At 42.1% G+C, this 20,287-nt stretch overlaps 1 protein-coding gene across 1 annotated transcript in view; it reads left to right on the forward strand.

The window, feature by feature from the left end:
• Positions 1 to 894: 894 nt before the first annotated feature.
• DPP6 (dipeptidyl peptidase like 6) overlaps positions 895 to 20,287 on the forward strand; it is a 526,589-nt gene continuing 507,196 nt past the window's right edge. Inside the window, exon 1 of the mRNA XM_085050257.1 lies at positions 895 to 1,155. Within this exon, the coding sequence (XP_084906383.1) occupies positions 1,099 to 1,155 (57 nt within the window). The 5' untranslated portion in view covers positions 895 to 1,098. The remainder of the gene's footprint in view (positions 1,156 to 20,287) is intronic.

Raw genomic sequence — 20,287 nt, forward strand, 5'->3', positions numbered from 1 at the left:
AGAAAGGGTTTTATTAATTTAAAGGTATTAAAGTCTACTGTAGGAACATAAAAATACTTGAAAAAATCTATTTTGATAGAATAATCCCAAAACACCCCCCCCAATTTTATAAGATGAGGTGTGGATCCTTTTAGCCTCGGCTATCCAGATCACCTTACTCAAACATACAGCATGTCGGGTTTTTTGTTTGTTTGTTTTTTTCTTTTGCTACTCTGAGAACTGAATTTCACCAAATTTTCGTTGCAATGAAAGAAGAGGTGGTGTCTGACCTCCTGGGCTGAAGGGGAGGTGTGGACCAGGGATAGGAAAATATCACAATAATGATATGACATGGATATTTTATGTTTGTCTGTTTAAAAAAACCCCACAAACTTAAAGCAGCAAATTTTTACCAGCAGAGCAGACTTGCTTGTGCAGCTCTTATTTCACCAAAACGAAAAACAACAAAAAAGCCAAACCCTGAACCCTAACACACCTGGAAAAGGAATTGCTCAAAAATGTAACACCCAAATCCTTCAGCTCGGTAGCCAGGAAACATCTGCCCAGCATTTATTTCACTGTAAACAGCTGGACTCACTACCCCAAGCACCAGTGGGTCAAACCCCAGCTCCGTGGGAATCCTGGGCATCTTTAACGCGATTTCCCACAGCCCACGCCAGGGTGGGGATTAACCCAAGCGATGCCGAAGGGGTGAGGGTGCCGGGGGTCAGGCCGGGCTGCGGAGCGTCCCGCGGGAGCGGAGCGGAGCGGAGAGCAGCCGGGCCAGCCCTCCCCGCGCCGCGGCCGCCTCGGAGAGCAGGGGGCGGGCAGAGCCGGGCTCGCCTCGCCTCTGCCTTGGAGGGCGGGGGAGGAGAGCCGTGCCGGGCCCGGGGGTGTTTCGGGTTTTGTTTTGGAGCCGCACGCCCGCAGCGCCGCACCGCGCACACCCCGGCGGACGGGGCAGAGCGGCGGTGCGGGGTGACAGTCAATCGCCGTGCGGAGTGACAGTCGCCGTGCGGGGACAGCCCGTCCTGCCCTGCCCGCTGCCATCCCCGTTCCGCGGCTCCTCGGGGGGTCGCGCCCGCAGCCCAACTTTGCAGCCATCCCGCCGGCCCCAGCATGAACCAGACGGCCGGCGTTGGCAACCACGTCCGCTGCTCCAGCAAGGGCTCCAAGGTAGGACCGGCCGGGCTCGGGCAGCGCGGGGAGCGCGGCTCGCTGGGGGCGTGCGGCGGGGATGCCCGGGACCCCTCCTCGGCTCCCGGCCCTAAACCTACCGCTGAGAGAGAGAGGATCCCCCCTGCCCCGGGCAGCAGCCCCTCAGCCCATCACTTCGCGAAGTTCAGCATCTCTCCGCCGCCCGGGGCGTGGAGCTGCCTCCCCGCGGGGTGCTGGGGCAGGATGGCTCTGCATGGTCCCTCTGTCCCTCCGAGCGGGGCTGACCCCTGCGGGCTGTGACCCGGGGCGGGTGCTGGAGCTCAGGGCGCTGCGGCCTCACAGCACCAAGTGCTGGAAGGGTCCGAACTCGTGCAGCTGCTTCAAACGGGATAGAATGCTCTGAAGGTAAGGATTTGTGGTGCTGGAATGCGGGATCAGGGACAGCTTCATCCGCTGCTTTTACTTCTTGCCTTGCTTGGTGTGTTTGCATAGCCAGCGTTAAAAATAAATAACTGAGATAAAACAACTCCTTGTGCACTCTGCTGAATTCAATAGAAATGCAATGGGTGCTCGAACCTGATCCAGGGCGAATTTGCATCAACCTTGTTTAGGAAGTGATGAACATTGCCCTTACCTCTGCACAACTACTTGATGTTGCAGAGTAAGGCAGTGCTGTAAAGGGAGATGCTTGTGCCCTCCTACAGACAATTCTGTTGGTGTTGTTCTTCTGCAACTCTTTGACGTGCTTCTCTGTGTTTATGTTTCTCACTTGTGGTGGACACACCACCCCCTCCCAAGATTTCAGACACTTTTTGGGGTTTAGCATTTGGTAAAGAGATATGATTCTATAATAGCTAATGGGATGCACCTTAAATGCAATATTTACCTTTCACCAGAAATGGTGCTGCGCTAACTTTTAAAAATTTATTTTACTTCTTAATACTGGCGTCCTGTTCCATCCTCTAGACTTGATGTTGTGGTGTTGTTTGAGATGCTGGTGCTGCTCATCACCTGGTTGTATACTTCATGTCTAGTTAATGCAGACCTGACACTACAAACTCTTAGGCACACACATTAACTTCATATCTCCCCTTCTGTGAAGTGAATACAGTTGTTCCTCCTTTTCTCATATGGTCTTTTTAGGATTAAACCCAGTAATCATAAAGCTATATGAGTATTGAAAGATGCAACATGATGAGGGCTGTGGAAGTAAACAAACAGATTAGATGAGTCTGCTGAAATTATTTACTTAGCTCCATGACTAATCATATATTTAGAGTTGAACCTGCACCTAAGCTCTTTGCATAATTCAAGGGCCTTAAATTAAAAGTACTCTGGATCTTGCCTGCAATTTCAATGTAGGGCCTCCTTCCTCTGCAGTTTCTGGTTTTCTTTGAGTTTTGGGTTGAACAGCTAAGGTTATTGCATATCAGTAATAATTTATTGTATCAAGCTGCTGACCTAATACTTTAATGCAGAAGAAAGGGATAGGGCTCAAATATATATATTCTTAGCACACGATAACTGATACATTTTTAGTTGCCTTGAAGGCATTTTCGTCTCATTTTTAAATGCTGTAGGATGTGGATATTTTTTTCCACTGGAAATAAATACATTTTTTTCAAGTCATAAGATTGAAATGATTGATGATTTTGGGATTTAATTAAAACACAGAAAGTTCCATGCATGACTGATTTAGTTTCAAGGAAACCTTGCAGAGATCAGAAATGAGAGTTTATCAAATAGGGCTGAAAAATCAAGTCATTGATCAGTCTGTGATGGAGTAGACAAGAGGCAGAACAACCAAGTTTTTTGTGACTATTATTTCTAAAGCATAGAAATGCTTGAGATGTTTAATATTTGTGTTTCATTTTTTTTTCCTGAACAACAAACAAACAAAACCTCAATGAAAAACAAAACAACAGAACCACAAACAGGATTTATCTGACTTTCCTAATCTCCTAACTTTTGAACTCACAGCCAATTTTAACCAAAATTGACAGAATAAGAGTAATGTTTTGTCAACTTGCTTTGAGTGTCATGGAAATCAATCGTTTAATAGAGAAGGACTATTTAACACCCGAGTAAAGGAAGAAGCAGGGAGAAATCTGTCCCATCCTGTCCCAGCACCTCAGTCAGCACATGGCTGTTGCTATAACAGCATCTGTCCTTTGCTCATCTCAGGTTGTGCAAAGCTTAGAAGAAAGGAAAGAGGACAGAAGGAACTTCCAGAAGAACTGAAAGTTTATAGTGGCCAAGAGGCAGCCATGGTGAGGGCTGGGGTCTTCCCAAGAGGGAGTGTGTTGAGCAAATAATTCACCATAAATCAAACACTTTGTTTTCACAGCTCATGAAACCTGTTAGGGGTTTTTTCCCTCCCCTCAAAAAGGTTGTTATGTTGTGAGAACTCAAATGCCAACTCACTGAGGTAAGGTCACTCTTCTTCCTGGCTCCTTCTGAGCTTCCCTCTTGCTAGGCAATGGGCACTTAAACTTCACATTTCTTTTGCAAGATTTACAGCTTTGCTCGGTTGTGGTGAGCAAGGGAGGTAGCATTTTAGAGAAGGGATACAATTAAAGCCCTTAAGTAGATAGGCTTGATTGTAATTCCAAACTCTAGTAATGCATGCCCACTAAAAGGTGTATGTATTTTTAACATTTCTATGTAATGTTTTTCAGCTGTTTCTAACCAAGAGCTAGAAGCTCTAAGCCACTTGTGAGTGCTATTGAAAGACTGATTTATTGTCTAGAGAGAACTATTTTTGAGAAATAGTTTGTGTACATACAGCTTCTAATGCTCTTTTTTCCTGCCTGTGACTAATCCCTTTGCCTTTCCTAAGACAATTTGTGGGAGGAAGGCAAGAGGATTCACCCCAATGCTGTAATGAAAAGATATGTCACAGGAAGATTTCTGATGCGTTGGGGTGGTTGGGGTGCTGAGCAGGCTGAGTCTACAAAACCCACCCACCTCTCTTGTGTGGGCTGGGAGCAGGCTTTGACTCTGGCTAAAGAAGTGCACTTTAGTGCAAAGTCACTCAGGTCCTGCCATAAGAATTTGGGGGTCAGTTCCAAGCTGTCACATTTCGACAGATTTCTTGAAGCAATTAATGAGAGCTTAGTCCATATGGGGACTCAGGCTTTTCAGCACTGCACATTGCAGCTCCTGGCTCTTGGCTTTGATTCAACAGTCCAAAGCCCCACTCCAGCCAACACGAGGCACAGAAATTGTGCCTTGAATTTAGCTTCTTTTATTAAATTAGAAAGCTGCTGTGAGAAGGCACTTAGTCTCATGTTGGGACTCCCAGTTTCATCTGTCTTCAGGGAGAAAGATCTGTAAAAAACATTGGGGGTAATTTCTGTCTTTAGGAACATCTATACTTGGGGTCCTTCATCTGAGGACCATCCCCATCCTCACCCAGTGGGAAAGGAGCTGTCCCATGGAGCAGGATTGGTGGGTCTGGTGTCCTTCTAAGTGTTGATAAGGATTCAGAGACCCACCAGCTTCCATCCTTCTGGGGACTGTCATACCCCTCAGGAGATAGGCTGCTCCACAGCCGGAGCCCTCCCATCTCTCCTTTTGGAGAAGGGCCAGAGCAGAGCTCAGGGCTGTTCCTTGAAGTGGGTAAGATGGAAAATCACAGCTCCTCCTGGGGACAGGCGGATGCACTGCCTCTTTATTTTGGATGAAAATACCTTTAGCCAAACCATGGTCTGACATGCCAAATTTGGAGGGTATGGTCTAAACCCCAAACTCTATACAGCAACCTCAGCAGCATATTAAGACCTGTTGTTTGGCACTACCCTGCTGCTATTCAGTTTCTTTCAACTCCTGTCTGACCATATTTAATGATTGCAGCTGTTTTATCTGTTTTGTGTGGAGCTGTGTTGGATGTGCTCGGTGCATGTTTTTGGGATCAGGTCTCCCAAATCTGATCCCCATTGTCCTGTGAGATGTCAGTTCAGCTCCTTTGCCATCCTCACGTGCAGCTTATGGCACCACGGATGAATATCCAAACTGATTATGTGTTTTGAGGGTTATGTGTTTGTTAGACATTTAAATCTTTATTTTGTGGATCTAGGCTTTAACCTCTTCCTGATCCCAATCCTGCTGTGTGGGTGGGAGACAAGTATTTTTCTGCCTCAACAGCAGTGATGAGAGTCCCTTGAGGTGTACAGTAAAATGAAACAAAACTGAGTTAAACCAGAGCAAATAGGGGTTTTTTCCATCCTGGATTTGTTGGTGTTGATACACATTTAGGACTGTAGCACATGCTAAAAACCACCTTTCCTCTCTCAGCGTTAATTATGTAAGCATTTAAAAAAGCTTGCTGAAACAAAGTTAGGACATCCACCTGAATAACTGTAACCTCAATTTTAATCAGCAATAATGAATGCTCAAGGATAACACAAAATCATTTGGACAGATTATTTTTTTTTTCTTTTAAAGGATAAAGAGTTGTCCTAATTAGCAGTATTGGCATGTATGAAAACAACTCAATGCAGCAATGTAAAGTATTTGCTAAAGTAAAGTACACTCAGTTAAGCTGAACTGAAAATGCAGTTTTGATTGTACCCCTGGTTACTCTCTCTCATTGTTTTCAAAAGAACAAATTTAACCTACAAGAAATATAAACTGCTGATGTAGGGTGTTCTGGCTGCCCTGATCTAAAGGGACAGTTCAATTCTCATACAGCTGTGGGCAAGAGGTCCATAATGTCCTCTTAACAGGATGTGAGGGAGTTTGTTTTTACAGAGGTTTATTCCTTAAACGATTAATAAGAGATTATTGCATCTCCACTGGGTAAATCTAATTATCTTCTCTTTTACATGAACTATTCCCCTCATATGAATTCCACTGATTTCAATTGAATTAGTGCTTATTTATGTTGGTTTAATTGCAGAGAGATTCAATACCCCTGAAGTTATGGAAGCAATAGAGGCACAGCATTTCTAGGACTCTTGGATGCAGAAAATTGAGATAAGGAAGCTGTGCTGGCTCCTTTGTATTATTGCTGAAGTGGAAACAAGTTCAGCTTTACTTGCACATTGTATTTTACTGGGAGTGGTAAGTTATCCTGCATGGGCACAGCTAAGCAATGTATTTTTGAGTTGCCCAATTTTAATGCTCTAGTGGGAATGCAAGGTTGACTTCCACACCTAATAAGTATTAAAGTAACACTCAGTGTTGCTGCCAGGGCTTTAAAATCTGGTCAGTCAACTATGTCCAAAATCCAGCCTTACTCAGAGGGCAGTCCCTCAGAAATTACACTTCCATCTCAAACATCAGCTTTTCAGAGTAGTCTAATATAGCACTGCACAAGAGACACAGACAAGATCAGTGCCCAGTCCTGCTGGATGCTGTGACCCCACACAGACAGAGATGGCTTGGCTTTCACTGTCTTTATGGTTTAAGTTGACAGTAAGAAGCAAAAAGCTGGGAGAATGGGAGAACTACTCTGGTTTTGCAGGCAGTGAAGTGCCAGGAATAAACCACCAAACCTACCAAGCTTAGCAGAACAACAACAATCTCAAATTTTGAGAAAATTTCAGACTAGGTGGAGATTATAGACTGAAGTTGAGCTTGTCTGCCATGGAAAATAAGGCAATGCTAATCATTGTCCATTCAGAGCCAGCTGGCTCATCAGCATGTGCTCCCATATCCCACCAGCACATCCCTCTTTTATGACGCAGGTTATCCCTTGCCCAGGGTAGGTGTCAGCAGGAAAAATCTGTGGGCAAAGGAGAGAGAGAATACTGTAGACTCAGGTCTTCTGTCCATTGGGAAGCCAGGGATTAGTTTGGCTCCTTATGGAACCAGGTTTCATTTTGCACATGGAGTGGAACTGTGTAGTGTTGATTTCTTTTCCCCTGTATCAATTTGTGTAGATCCTTTATCTTCTACGTCCTCTGGGAGAAACTTTCCCAAAGCTGCAGAGGCAAAACCCATCAAAACATCGAGTGGTGAGCTCTAAATCAAGAAGACATACCAAGGAACTTAGGGAAAGTGTTTGAAACTGGTTTTTATTACATTCTCTGACTTTCTTGTAAACTGTGAGTTTCAGTGGACAGTACCTGGCGCAGTTGCTGAATTTAGTGAGAGAAGTTCTGCTTCTGTTGATTCAAATGGAAAGACGATTTTAGAAATTTCTATGGCCTTAAGCAACCCAGCCCTAAGGATTTTAGAACTAATAGCTGTGGGAACTTCTTGACTTGATCTTGACATTATTTCAGACAGTGAAATCTGCTTTCTCTATAATTCTACCTGCAAACCTGATGGCTTTTGGCAGTTAATTCCAGCCATGTTCCCTGGAGTGCTTCTTGGGACTGTCTGAGTGTCAGCTGTCTTATAAAGGTCCCCTTAGCAGGAAATTTGGGAAGAAGAATGATGGCAGGTCAGGACTAGACATTTCATTGGAAAGCTTGAACTCCCCTTTGAAGGATGGGAAGACAAAGGGAGATGGCCAGGCTGATGCTGTAAATGTCCTGAGTGATCAAAAAACCTCCTGGCAGGGGTTACACTTTCCCTGATTGGAGAAAATCCAACAGCAGGATGCAGCCTGAGGAACAGCAGCCTCCTCTCATCCTGCTGTGGATGGAGCATCCTCTCTGGGGTATTTTGGGTCATGGGGAGCAAAAGGAGCTGTGGGTTTTGTAGCCTCATGCAGGTATGCACCAGCAAGGATGCACTTTGCCTCCAACAGCTGTTATTTTAAGGAATTGGAGAAAGACCATTCCTCCCCCATAAAATCCTTGCCTGGAGTGCTATGGAAGGGCTGTGTGGAGCTCCAGGGGTTTCCAGCAGTGTGTGGGATTCTGTGCTCCATATCCCTGCAGTGTCCTTGGGCACAGGGAGCCCTGAGCCCTGAATCTGAATGAGTTCTGGGCAGCAGCAGCAGCAGAACCATCCCTGTTTATTTGTGGGTGCTGCTCTGCTGCTGTTTTTCATCTTTAATGAGAGCTGAACACGCCATAAAATTTTATTGGGTGTTTATGCTAACAAAATTAACTAACAGTTGGCGCTTTAAAAATGCAGCCAGAGCTCTGAGCACTATAACTGGGAATCTGCAATGGCTTTTTAACTGGTGTAGGACAGAGCAAATGTGTGAGTGCCAATGTCATTTAACAGCAAAACACTTTATATTAACTTTTTATTGACCAGAACTGATTAATTGAAATTTACAAAATAAATCTTTGCATGATATGTGCTGAAACAAAAATCAGATTTTCAGACATTAGGTAGCTGGAAGCTCTGTCAAATTTGTGGGGTTAATTTATAATACAAAGCCTAATGGGCTGATAATCAAAATAAATTAGCTTAGCCACTTCAATACTTCAATGCTTAAATCAAATAATAGGAAGAAGATTTATTTTAGCATTTTGATTATTGTGTTTCCCAATAAAATGGATATAATATCTTGCTGTGAATGCTGTATGGATTACTTGAGGCCACAGTTTCAATGGGAGTACAAAGGACCTCTAGGCTATGGAAAAAAAAGAAAAGGGATTATCTTCAGACTCAATTTCTTGCTCAGTAGAATGGATTTGGATTATTTCTATATCAGCACTGCTAAGTAAACCTAGGAAAGTGATTTGCTTTTATTCATTTATTTATTTAGCACTTTTCTTTATTTTCATGCAGTTTGCCCATGCCTAGTCTGGAGAGTTTGATGTTTGTGATCTTTGCATTATACTGGGGAGTTTTATGCTGGTTTCAAAATAAGCAGATTGACGTACTGGGATTTTTTTTTTTTTTTATCAATGAAATAGTTTGATTTTCAGGTAGCACTGATTTGCCACATTTACCTAGATATAATTCAGGATGATTTGCATTTTATGGCATTTACATGAATAAGGTTTTGCTAAAACACTTGAGGAGAATGTCCTGATTCCTGGATTAAGCCCTGAGTTACATTGGGATACTGCCTGAATGGCTTAGGCTTTACACTGTCACATTATCATGGCTGGTAGCTGAATTTGAAGGCCAGACACTGCTGCCATTGAGAAAAACTTCTCTAACCTCCTTTTAACCTCCCAGTGTAAGCATGCTCTCAGGGATCTGATGTGAACTCACAGCAGTCAGCAGTACTTGCACCTCACTGAGGCTGACACAAATGTTCTGCCCATGCTTTAGCTTTTTATTGGTAAAAGTGAGGTTGAACATTTCCCTTGCAGGGTCTGTGAGCTATCTGAGGGAAGATAATAACTTGGGAGCCCATGAAGTGGGGTTCTCATCTTTAGCGTTGGCCTTTTGTTACTGTGCTTAAAATCTGAGAATTTAACAAATTTTAGTGCCATTCATTCCTTGGAATGAAGGATAAAAAGTTTAGAGATATAGTCATTTGCACATGGCATCCAAACCTTGCTCCCAAACATGACCTTGGAGGAAAGTGTGCCTAAAAGACAGAGTTGTGTTGCAGGAGTGGAGCACCTGGAGGAGAAGCAGGGAGCACATCAATTTTTCAGCTCACTTGAAAGGAAGGCTGTTAAAATTATAAAACCTTGGGTAATTTAAAAAGAGAGCATGTACAGCCCTCCTAGGTGTCATGTCTTCAACTAGGCAGAATAAAATACGCTGCAGCAAAGTCAGGGATTGTCCTTGGTGAGAGCCCCAGGGAGAGGCTTGGGGGCTGACAAAGGTGGTGGGCACTGGACTCCTCTCAGCCCTGCTGGCAAATTGAAAAGGGGCAGGACATCAACACTTTGAAATCAGCTAGTTTTCTTATTTGCAGATGGCATCTAAAATTGGAGCTGTAGGAAGAGGCTGAAATTCTGGCAGATAGATGTGTGCTGCTGCTAATTTATTGCTACTCAGGGCAGCAGATACAGCATACAAGTCCTTTCTTTATAATGGATTAGTTTATGCTTCTATTCCTTTTTTTATAATGGATTAGTTTATGCTTCTGGGCTTTTGACTTTTCTTGGACTTTCCCTTAGCATCCCAGCCATCCTAGTGTTTGCAGATTTTTAGTGCAGTTTTATATTGCAGTCAGATTTTGCTAGATAATGACCTCACACAGAGCCTTTGCCACTGCTTTAACTGCTCTCCTAAGTGGAGGATCAGAGAGTTTTTCACAGGTTACAAGTCCAGGAAAGGTCCAGCAGCAGGGACTAGCATCAGTGTTATTTCTATTGCAGCACTCTGTAGGAATGCTAGTTGGGTATTGGGATTCAATTGAACAAGAGGCTCTCCAGCCAGATAGCATAATACTGCTTCCTACATCAAAGAGCTTAGATTTTAAATCTGTTCATTGCTTTATGGTCATCCCTCAAATTTAGGACTTTATTCTTCCCTTTGTATCGGCGGTGCTCAGCAGGGATAGCTGTGTGTGAGCTCACTGATGTTGTGGGTTTCTCACCCTGTTTAACACCTCCCAGGGCTGCCCCTGGAGCCCACTGGGAGCAGGCAGTGAAACACATTTCCCTTGAGAGCTGAGCTGCCTCACTGCCTCCCTGCCAGTCCTCCTGTCTGACCACCCGATGCACAATTACTCTGCCAGCAGAGGCCACTGAAGTTTTTCAGTCACTAGCTCCAGGTTTAGCCACTCTGTACTGTTAGAGATCTCTCCTCCAGCAGGTCAGGACGATCCTTCAATTTCCCAGGTCCTGATCTCTGCATGCTCTGTACCTTCACATTTTCCGACTTGTTCCAAATTTAATCACTTGAGTTATCTCGATATTGCTACAATCCCCTAAGGCTGAAGCAGTATTGCAGAGCATATCTGTGCCCTGTCTGTACCTTCCACTCTCTCAGTCAGGGTTCATTCCTGCTTCCTTCCTGTGCCTGCTCTGCTCCTGCTGTTTTGGGTGGGTTATTTCATGGCAGGGAAGGGCACAGAATACTCCACTTTACAAAGAAGTTAATCCACTTTCAGTGAATAAAACCAACAGGTTTTCCCCTACATTAAGTGATAAGGGAAATTTGGGTGTATTTTTCTTAATCTGTGTGTATTTTTGCCTGTAAAGGTTATTTGTAGCACAAAAATAAATAAACTGCCTTGCTGGTTTGTCCAGCTCAGGGGCACCAAAGGGCTGATTTGGATTGAAACACAGGTATCTTTAATCCACAGAAAAGGCAGTGATGGGTCTTGGTTGCTGCAGTTTGAGCTTTGATATAGGCAGTTCAAACTGCCACCCAGAATCTGCATCTAGAATTTCTAGCCATACATGATCATAATAGAGGTGATGAAGGTATTAGCCAAGGAAGGAAGGAGGAAGGAAGTTGTTTATGAACCCTCAAATTCTCTATTTATGGCAGTAGTTCAAGTGTTTGTTGTTGGTTTGTTGTTTTTTTTCTCTTTTATCCTTTTTTTTTCAGAAAACTTCAGTGTTTTTCATTATTTTAATGGGAAGTGATCAATGCTGTGCACCATCACAGCATTATGATAAAAATGCTAAAACCGTCTTTGACAGCAGAATATTGTAAGTGACATCCAAAAGTTAGCCTTCCTCACATACTTTCCTGCTGTAGGTTCATTATATTTTACAGCATTTTGAAGGCCAGACACTGTTTTCATCAGAGAAGTTCTGATTGGCAGCTGATATGGACTGACTGAAAGAGAGGGAGATTGTTCTGGTTTTCTTTAAGCACAGGAAGGATGTCCATATCTGACTTCTAGTAATGGCAGCAGAAGCAACGTATTTAAATCTCCTGTGTGCTGATAGAAGAATTACCTCTAAGCTTTTTTCATATAAAACATAAAGTTTATTGAAGAATCAGTAATGGGGAGTGATAGTTCCTGGTGCTTAAAATTTTAGTGATTGTACAAAAATGAGGCCTATAGCATTTTAAATTATAATTTGTAGAGACATCAAAAAATGACTTTTTTTTCTTGAAAGACCCTTTCTTATTTTGTTGTTATAATTTGGAAGTTTCAGATTTTGATATGGATATCATTCAGAAAAAAAAAGTAAATATTTTTATTAAATGGAAGTTGTCACTTTTATACTCTCCTGCTTTGGAAACAGAAATTAAAGAGTTAGGAGAAAGGGAGTAAATTTCACAGTGGTCCTACCACTGTTGTTTCCAGATTTAGCAATTCAACTAAGACTGAAATACCATTAATATGAACACTGTCTGGATTTACCTGAGAAGTAGCTGTTCTTTGCAGAGGCTGAAGTGCACAGATGCACCTAAATACTAAAATAAAGTGCTAAAATGTAGATATTACCCAAGCAAAGGTGTATGCTTACATTGCTTACATTGTGCAGTAGAAAAGGTATCTACTGTCCCAGGAGTTGTTTGAAAGCCAACATGCCTGATTTTGTCAACAGCACTATGGAGTCCAGGTGATAGTGTTTGCCCAAAAAATAAGATATTTTTTGATGAAGGAGAAGGATATACTGGAGCATCACTGGAAGGATATCTCCTTTCTGATGTGTAAATATGAACAAATCCTCACGTTTTGGCTGCATGTCTCTGTGTGCTGTAACAGCACTCCTAAGCACCACTATAATAACATTCCTATGTATGAGATTTCATGCATTTTTCAACATTTCAAATTTCATTTAACAAAACAAAAAGGGAACAGTAAAAAGTTTATAGTCAGTGTTGCTGCAGAAGTGAAAAAATGCCAAAGTGCAAGGCTGTTGACTTGAATGAGTCCTCAGACTGAAACTTGCTCTCTGCACTAATTGGGAAACAAGTGTAAGGTGATTTTTGAAGACTAGGACTCAGTTTGGGATGACAGAATCGAAATGAAGACTTTTATTTCTGCTCACATGTGACTTAGGGGCAGGATTTTTCTGCACTAGTGCTGCATGAAATGTGCCATGTATTCTTCCAGCTGCTGTACCACAGGGACATGAATGTGCCACAGGTCTTGTGTTGTGTCTGCCAGCACCAGCAGTATGTTTTGGAGATGCTGGGTCATCTCAAATGATGCTAGGTATCTTCATTTAGGCAGTGGAATTGGACAGGCAATATCTAAGCTGCCATTACAGTCCGTGGGACACAGTCAGTAGTGTCTGGGGAGTGATGAAAATCACTGCAAGGTTGCTGTGGGTTGGCTGCTCCCTGGCTTGCTGCTTATATTCCATTGATTTCCTTTGACTAGATCCCTGTTGACTCTAATAGGAGAGTTTAGAAACCTGGTACTCATATAAACTCCTGAATGTAGACATCCTAATCTCAAATTGCATCCCCCTTGTAGCATCAGCCTCATCTACTGTATTACTAGTTGTCAGTGTGGGCGAGAAAGGCTGGGAAGAATGATGGTATTAAATTCTTGCCTGCCATTTCCCAAGAGCCAGGACATTTCTTGTGTGTCCAGATGGATGGCTGAATACCAGAGTGATTTATCTGTAAAAATACAAGGCACAGCAGTGAGAGCCTGGGGAAAAAAGACCAGGTCTATTTTCCTAAAATTCAGGTTTCAGAAAAGTTTTGTTTATTCTGATCAGGGTAATTGTGGCAGCAGACTCAGATTGATGTCTGCATTTCAATCTTGATGAATCCCTGGAGAGGCAGCCTGTTGTCTGCACCAACAGGAAAAGAGTGCTCACGTGAATTTGGAGATACCTGTTCTTTGGAATCAGGCAAATGAGGATTGCAAAAATGCTGATATCAGAGCACAGCAGATTTATTAACCTCCACGTGGAGCAGAAGGCAGATGTAGATAAAGCAGGCAAGGCTAAATCATGCTTTGCCTGTAATTGTGAGCATGATATCAATGTTGGTGTCTCTGGCTGCAGGTTCCTTTGGGAACCCTGTCAAACACCAGCTACTCACTTACTACTCAGGCCATGCTTTATTTTGTAAATTTGACTCTAAATAACTTTAATCCCCAGTGAGATCTTGTGTTGAAAAATACACTACTTGCTGATGGTGCCATAAATTTTTTGCACAGCAGATTGCCCTGCCTTACTGCTCCAAGAACTAAAGATGGGGCATTTACTTACTTCAGTGTCCAAAGCCAAGGCTCATTCTCCACTCCCTCAGCATGGGTTAAATTCCAGCATGGTGACATTTCCCTTAGTCCTGTTGTCGCAGCCTCAGTGGGTTTAATTCAGCACATGGCTGATGGTAAAGAAAAATCAGGCTGTGTCAGTGCTAACAGCTCTTGTTACACCTGCAGTCTTAGCACTGTTAAATCTTAGCATTTAGTTCTACCCTGGCTCTTTAATATTCAGGAAAGAAGATCTAAAATATTTAGACCTCTGAGAGAGGCAAATGTTGGAAAGGTTATTTGGGGGGAAATGTAGTTGGTTTAGTCTTTTTTTCTGGTGGATAACTCTGGATTGTTACATTTAGAGGTTTTTTTTTTTTTAGTTGTACTTTTAAAAGAAAGCATATTTTTCCATTTAGAAATAACTTTATGGCCAAGTGACAGAAAAACTTGTAAAAATCTGTGGGGAAAACATCATCTCCTAGGGGAAAACACACACATGTTAGAAAGTAATTTTCAAAATTTTGCCAGAACTTAGTAAAGTGTGTTTTAGATGCATTATCCTCAGAAGAGAGAAGATAAGGAGTGAAGAAGAGACAATCATCAGCTAGAATATGTCTGTGGGCTCCATTGCTGTAATGTTTTAGCTCCTCAAAACCTCTGTTGAGATTTGCTGCAGATAACTACTGATTGCTGTAAATTGGATTGAAGTGCATTAGATTAGTTTTACTCCAGTTTTACAGACAGTGGAACCGAGAAACAGGGACAGCAGGGACTGGATTTTGAAAGATATTTTTCACTTTTGTATTTAAACATGACACTTGGTAGTCTCTGCACAATTGTCTTCAAGTATATGGGAGGTGAGAGCTCTTTGTAGAGTCTCTTTTTCTGCATCTACCACCTCTCTGGGCAACCTGTGCCATTGCCTCACCATGCTCACAGTAAAGAATTTCTTTCAAGTATCTAACCTGAATCTGCCCTCTTTCAGTTTAAAGCCATTACCACTCATTCTATCACTACATGGCCTCCTAGAAAGTTCCTCTACAACTTTTCTGTAGGCTCCCTTTAGGAACTGGGAGGTGCCCAGAACTCCTGAGGGATAAATACAGGATACTCCTAATTGTTTATTATTTTTAAGGCCATGAGCCTGAAAAGGGGATTTTCTGGGATCTCCTGTTTCATCTGGTCAGGTCTGGTGGCTTTCTGCATGACATGTCCATGATATGTATAAACAAACAAATCCTTCTCTTGGCTGGGAGCAAAACTCCTCTATGGCATTTAGTTAGCTTCACTTGGCAAAGCCCTGAAAGAATTCCCTGAGAATCTCCCTTCCTTGCTTTCTTCCCATGTTTGCTGCACGCAGAGAGCAGGAGCAGGAGGCTATGTAGTGACCTGAGTGGTTTTTTGCTGAATGCTACTTGGTACCTTTGCACAGAGGAGCTCCAGGGTGGGGAAGCAGAAATGTCTCTCTCGAGTGAAGCTCTGAGGTCTCCTCACTCAAGCCCAGGTTTTTGTTCCCTTGGACTCATATATGCTGTGCTAATCACTAGATTGCTCTGGTTCTCCTTAAAATTCTTTGATCATGACATTTTGGCATTTTTTTCTCTCTGTAACTTCCCTGCTTTCCCACTTCCCTCGTGACACGAAGGAGAAAGGGCAGTGGAAGTTTTTGGAATACATGCATGCTTAATTTTCTGTAAGCTGACTTGTATCTTCCTGCCTTGCTGCAGCTTGAAGTGAATTTTAGATTTTTAGAGCAGTGATATAAACCATTAAAAAGTTTTGCTGTCTAACCAGGCACAGTGCTTCTACAAAGCTGCCTCCTCCATCAAATAAAGATGAGAAAGAGATCAGGCTGAGCAAATCACACTGTTTAGGAATGAAGAGCATGTTTTATTGATCCAGAACCAGGAGGCTGCAGTGCTGTACTGTTGGTGAGCATCACCTTCACCTGAGAATTGGTTTCACTCATGGATTGATAGCCAGCAGCAGCTGGCTGCTAGCTGAAGGTCATAATCAAGCCTTGTGCTTGACAGCAAAGTTTCAGAGGAAAAAACGAGTGTTCTATGCAATTAAAAATATGCAATTACAGCATATTTTGGCTTTGATCTTTGGAAGTAGCCAAATACCACAAGGGAAATTGAGGAAAGCATAGGAAGGCTCCTTCTCTTTACCTGCTCTGAACAGGTCTTAAGCCTGGCTGAGAATCAGAATTGTTCTGTGCAATTTGGTTTTCTCTTTTAGCAGCAGTATATTAATTATTTTCTAATAAAACCCAGATGTAATAATAAATTGCACACTGAATTCTGTGCCTTTCTCTTCTTTAACTTCCATAATTTTTGTTGTGTAATGGAAAAGTGATATGAATTTATTTTTCCCTAAGGAAAACAAACATTGTTGGTCCTGACTATTTCACTTTGCCTACTCCTTGATTTGTGGGCTGTGCTATAGTTTAATTTCAGTTTGTGATGATAAGCTGCAGTTCTGGTGGGTTTGCATGTTTTCAAGATGAGCACCAATGTCAAGCTATCCTTTTTTTTTTTATTCTTTTCAGCTTTTCAACTCAGATCTTGTCCTCTCTTTGGCAGGTTGAATAGCCAATATTTTTACCTGTTGACTGCTGTCTTGGCATCTGAGGGGTTTTTGTTTCCATCCTAAGATACTTTCTGTGAGAAGTCTGTTTCTAGAAGGGCTCTAGCCACTAACAGAAGAAGAATGAGGCTGATTATTTGGCAAAGTTAGATATCTACATATCACCTTTCAAAAATCCTAATCAAAAGATATATACTAATTTGTTTTTGTCAGTGGAATTAATCTGTTCAGATATCTTTTTAAAAAGCTTCATTTCAAAAGAGGAAAGGATTTACCATGGCATCCATTTCATCTGCCATTTTCTATCTGAGAAAGCCCAAGTTGCAACCTCCTTGGCCTTCAGTTACTTTTGTTATTCTCTTTGAAAATTTCTTTCAGAGGGCACTGAAGAAGGAGCCAGAAGAGAGAAGACATGTAGAGACACTATATGCTAAGGAGGCTACTTCAGACAGAGGCAATTAACTGGTGCTGCACAGTTCATACAAGAAAATCAGGAGATGTGAGCTGAAGATCACTCTGAAAATGTAGTTATCAGGCAGAGCTTGAGAGCCTCACACTGCAGCAGTCTGGGCTGAGGGCACTGGGGTTTGATCCTGGGTCCTGAGCAGCTTCCTTACTGCAACCCAAGATGAGGAGTTTGGTTTCTTCTGCTCTCAGATTGACAGGGACAGGATAGTTTTACTCCATGCTGAATGAAAGCAGCCCAGAAGTCTCTTACATAAAGGTTATCTGAGATTATTCCTATTTTTTTTTCATGTCTCATGTATGGAGTAATGTACTTCATTCATAAGAGAGAAGAAGCAAGAGGTTTGTTGTTATAAACCAACAATGTGATGAAGTATGATTTGTTTAATTGTTCAAACAGGTTCAAAGAAAACTGTCAGGGAGACCCTGCCATTGGGTCATGAGATTCAGAAGGGAACCCTTGCATTCTAAACTCTTCCTCAGAGCTGGGTTTAGGTTCAATGGAATCCAGACTTAGACTTGGTCAATGGTTTATGTCTAAAGGATTATGTATGCACAGTCAATCCTTTACATAACTCAGCCAAGATTTCACAGATTCAGGAATCTAATTCCCAGTTCACTACCAAGTATCTGACGTGATAAGGATTTTCTAGGTCTCTAGGAGCAACCCTGATTCTGGTTCAGGTACTGATGGATGGACAATCAAAGGACAATGACCTCTTTACCTTGTCTTAGAGAAGTTTTGGGCTCCTCTGTTATTTGTCCTGGTGCATTGTCTCCCTCGAAAATGTCTGATGTTCCAAAAACTCTCTCTTCTACTCACTTTCCTAATTAGTATGGTTTTGCAGATCAGTTAAAGAGCTTTGTGGTGGTTAATTATGAAGGTTAATTGCTCATGAACAGTGGACCTGGAGACATTACTTCTTTGGTAGAGCCTGCCTTCCTTCCTTCCTTCCTTCCTTCCTTCCTTCCTTCCTTCCTTCCTTCCTCCCTCCCTTCCTCCCTCCCTTCCTTCCTTCCCTCCCTTCCTTCCTTCCCTCCCTTCCTTCCTTCTCTCCTTCATTTTCTTTCTGTTTTTCTCTCTTTTTTCTCTTCCTCTCATTCTTTCTTTTTTCTCTTTCTCTCTCTTAATGATCAATTTACTTTGTATAAAGTGTGGATTGTGACAAGTCCAGATCTGATGATCTCAAGAGCTACTTCTCTGAACCAAACCTGTCCTCTTTGTTTCTGTGGATGGAATTTGTGGGCTAAAAGGCCAGGGGTTTGGTCACCTTTTCCAGGAATTAGTTTTGAGGATGTTTTATTCATGGATTTAGGTAGATGTCATTCATAATAGAAAAATTCCAATACCTGTTTGAAAGCTGCAGGAAGAAGTCAAGCATTTCAGCATTTGTAGTTGTAGCAGAGGCTGCCCATGCATTAATGTGTCCAGGGAAAGGACAGAGACTCTGTGTCTCAGTAATAATGCAGTGCCTCAGCCTGGGATTCATTGTTGGCTAAGCTGGCACAGTTTTGTCAAGTATTTGCAGGCAGAGCACTGACCACTCTCAAACTTTGTTCTGCAGCCCTGCCCTTGCTCTAAGCATGCTGGCAGTTGTGGAAGCCTCCCATGATCCTGCCATGCTCAGAAATTTAATGAAATAGCAATAGAGAAAGGTTTTTTTTTTTTTTATCCTTGCAACATTGAGAGAGAAACATTTCAGGTCTCATACCACAGAATGCAGAAATGATTAATGATGTCATTGGATTCAACTCTTTCTTTGTTCATTCAAATTTTTTACATGGGGAGTCAGGATATGTAAAAATCTATAAAGGATGAAGTTTCAGTTCTGCACGGTTTTTGTGTATGAGTCAACTGCTGAGACTGGAGCTGATATAAAGTCAGAATTTATCTTTTCTCTGAAATTTTGTCAAAATTGGTATGATTGCGTAAACAGAGCTGGTTTTCTCAATCAGGCTTTTCCTGATGGAAATCTGTTACAGTGGAAAACCTCTGCCAGATCTTGTTAAAGAACATAAGGATCCTAAAACTACTTTGACTGAGGAATGAGGCAGTTGTCTGCTTGTGCATTGAAAGGAAAAAATGAAAAATCCACAGCAAGAACAGGAACTGCTGTTTTGAGACTTAACATCTCTCCTCCATCCATCCATCCATCCATCCATCCATCCATCCATCCATCCATCCATCCATCCCCAGTCTCATCTCTTGGTCTAAGCACAATTCCTGAGCACTGATCTTCATTTCTGACAAAAGAGTTTTAGCATGTGTGTAGTCATGCACATCTCTCTGGGGCAAAAAAAGCACTACACAAAACAAGATTCAAGAAAAAAAATGAAATAAATATATTTATTGCTTGTGATGGAAAGCTGTGGGTGTGTGGCAGAGGCATATTCAAACTCAAAATGCAAAGCCTGCTATCAGGGAGCTCAGTGTGCTGTCAGATAAAGAAAAAACACTGTAGAAGGCAGCAGATTCACAGTAACATTCAGAAAGATAATACACTACAGATAAAAGACAAGCATTCTAATACAGAGAGAATTATACTTCCTTACAATGAATATGTCTTTTCTAACAGCAACTCTGATTTTTTTTTTTTTGGTCTCAATTCCATTCTTTTTACTTTGTCATGTGAATACTACTTCTATCACAGTTAATTAAGCAGATTAGGGTTTGTGGGGTTTTTCCAGGCTCTGTATTGTTTCTCCCAGCAGAAGTGCTCACTGGCTAAAAACTCTCCAGAGAGTGTCAAGTGTTGGCAGGAAAAAGTTGCTGGGGCCTCGAGTTAAAATGGAAATGTCACTGATTTGCTGCAGTAAAGAAGCAAAGATGCTTCTTCCCCAATGCTGACATCCCAGATGTGCTCCCACATTATTTGAAATTCATGGAAATTAGATATTTATAGCACCGTGCTCATTAATTCAAATAGAAATGGGTCCCAAATAGTAAGCAAATGTTTTCAACTTTCATCTGTTAAAGCTGTGAGAGCCTATTCTTAGCTTATTCATTTCAGGTTGAGATCAAACTGGATTAAGATGTGCATTTATACACAGTTTGACACAGTGTTTGAAAGGTGGAAGGAGAGTTAAGTGATTTCCATGGCTATCAAAGTATTTGCTTGTAATTAGCAACCAGAAGCATGAAAGGATTTGTTGCAGCAGGGATAAATCTTTAAATAATGCCTGCACATTTCCCAAACCTCATCTCATACT

The sequence above is a fragment of the Lichenostomus cassidix genome, chromosome 2 (genome assembly GCF_008360975.1).
Source record: "Lichenostomus cassidix isolate B80296 chromosome 2, HeHo_3.0, whole genome shotgun sequence".
Taxonomy (NCBI): domain Eukaryota; kingdom Metazoa; phylum Chordata; class Aves; order Passeriformes; family Meliphagidae; genus Lichenostomus; species Lichenostomus cassidix.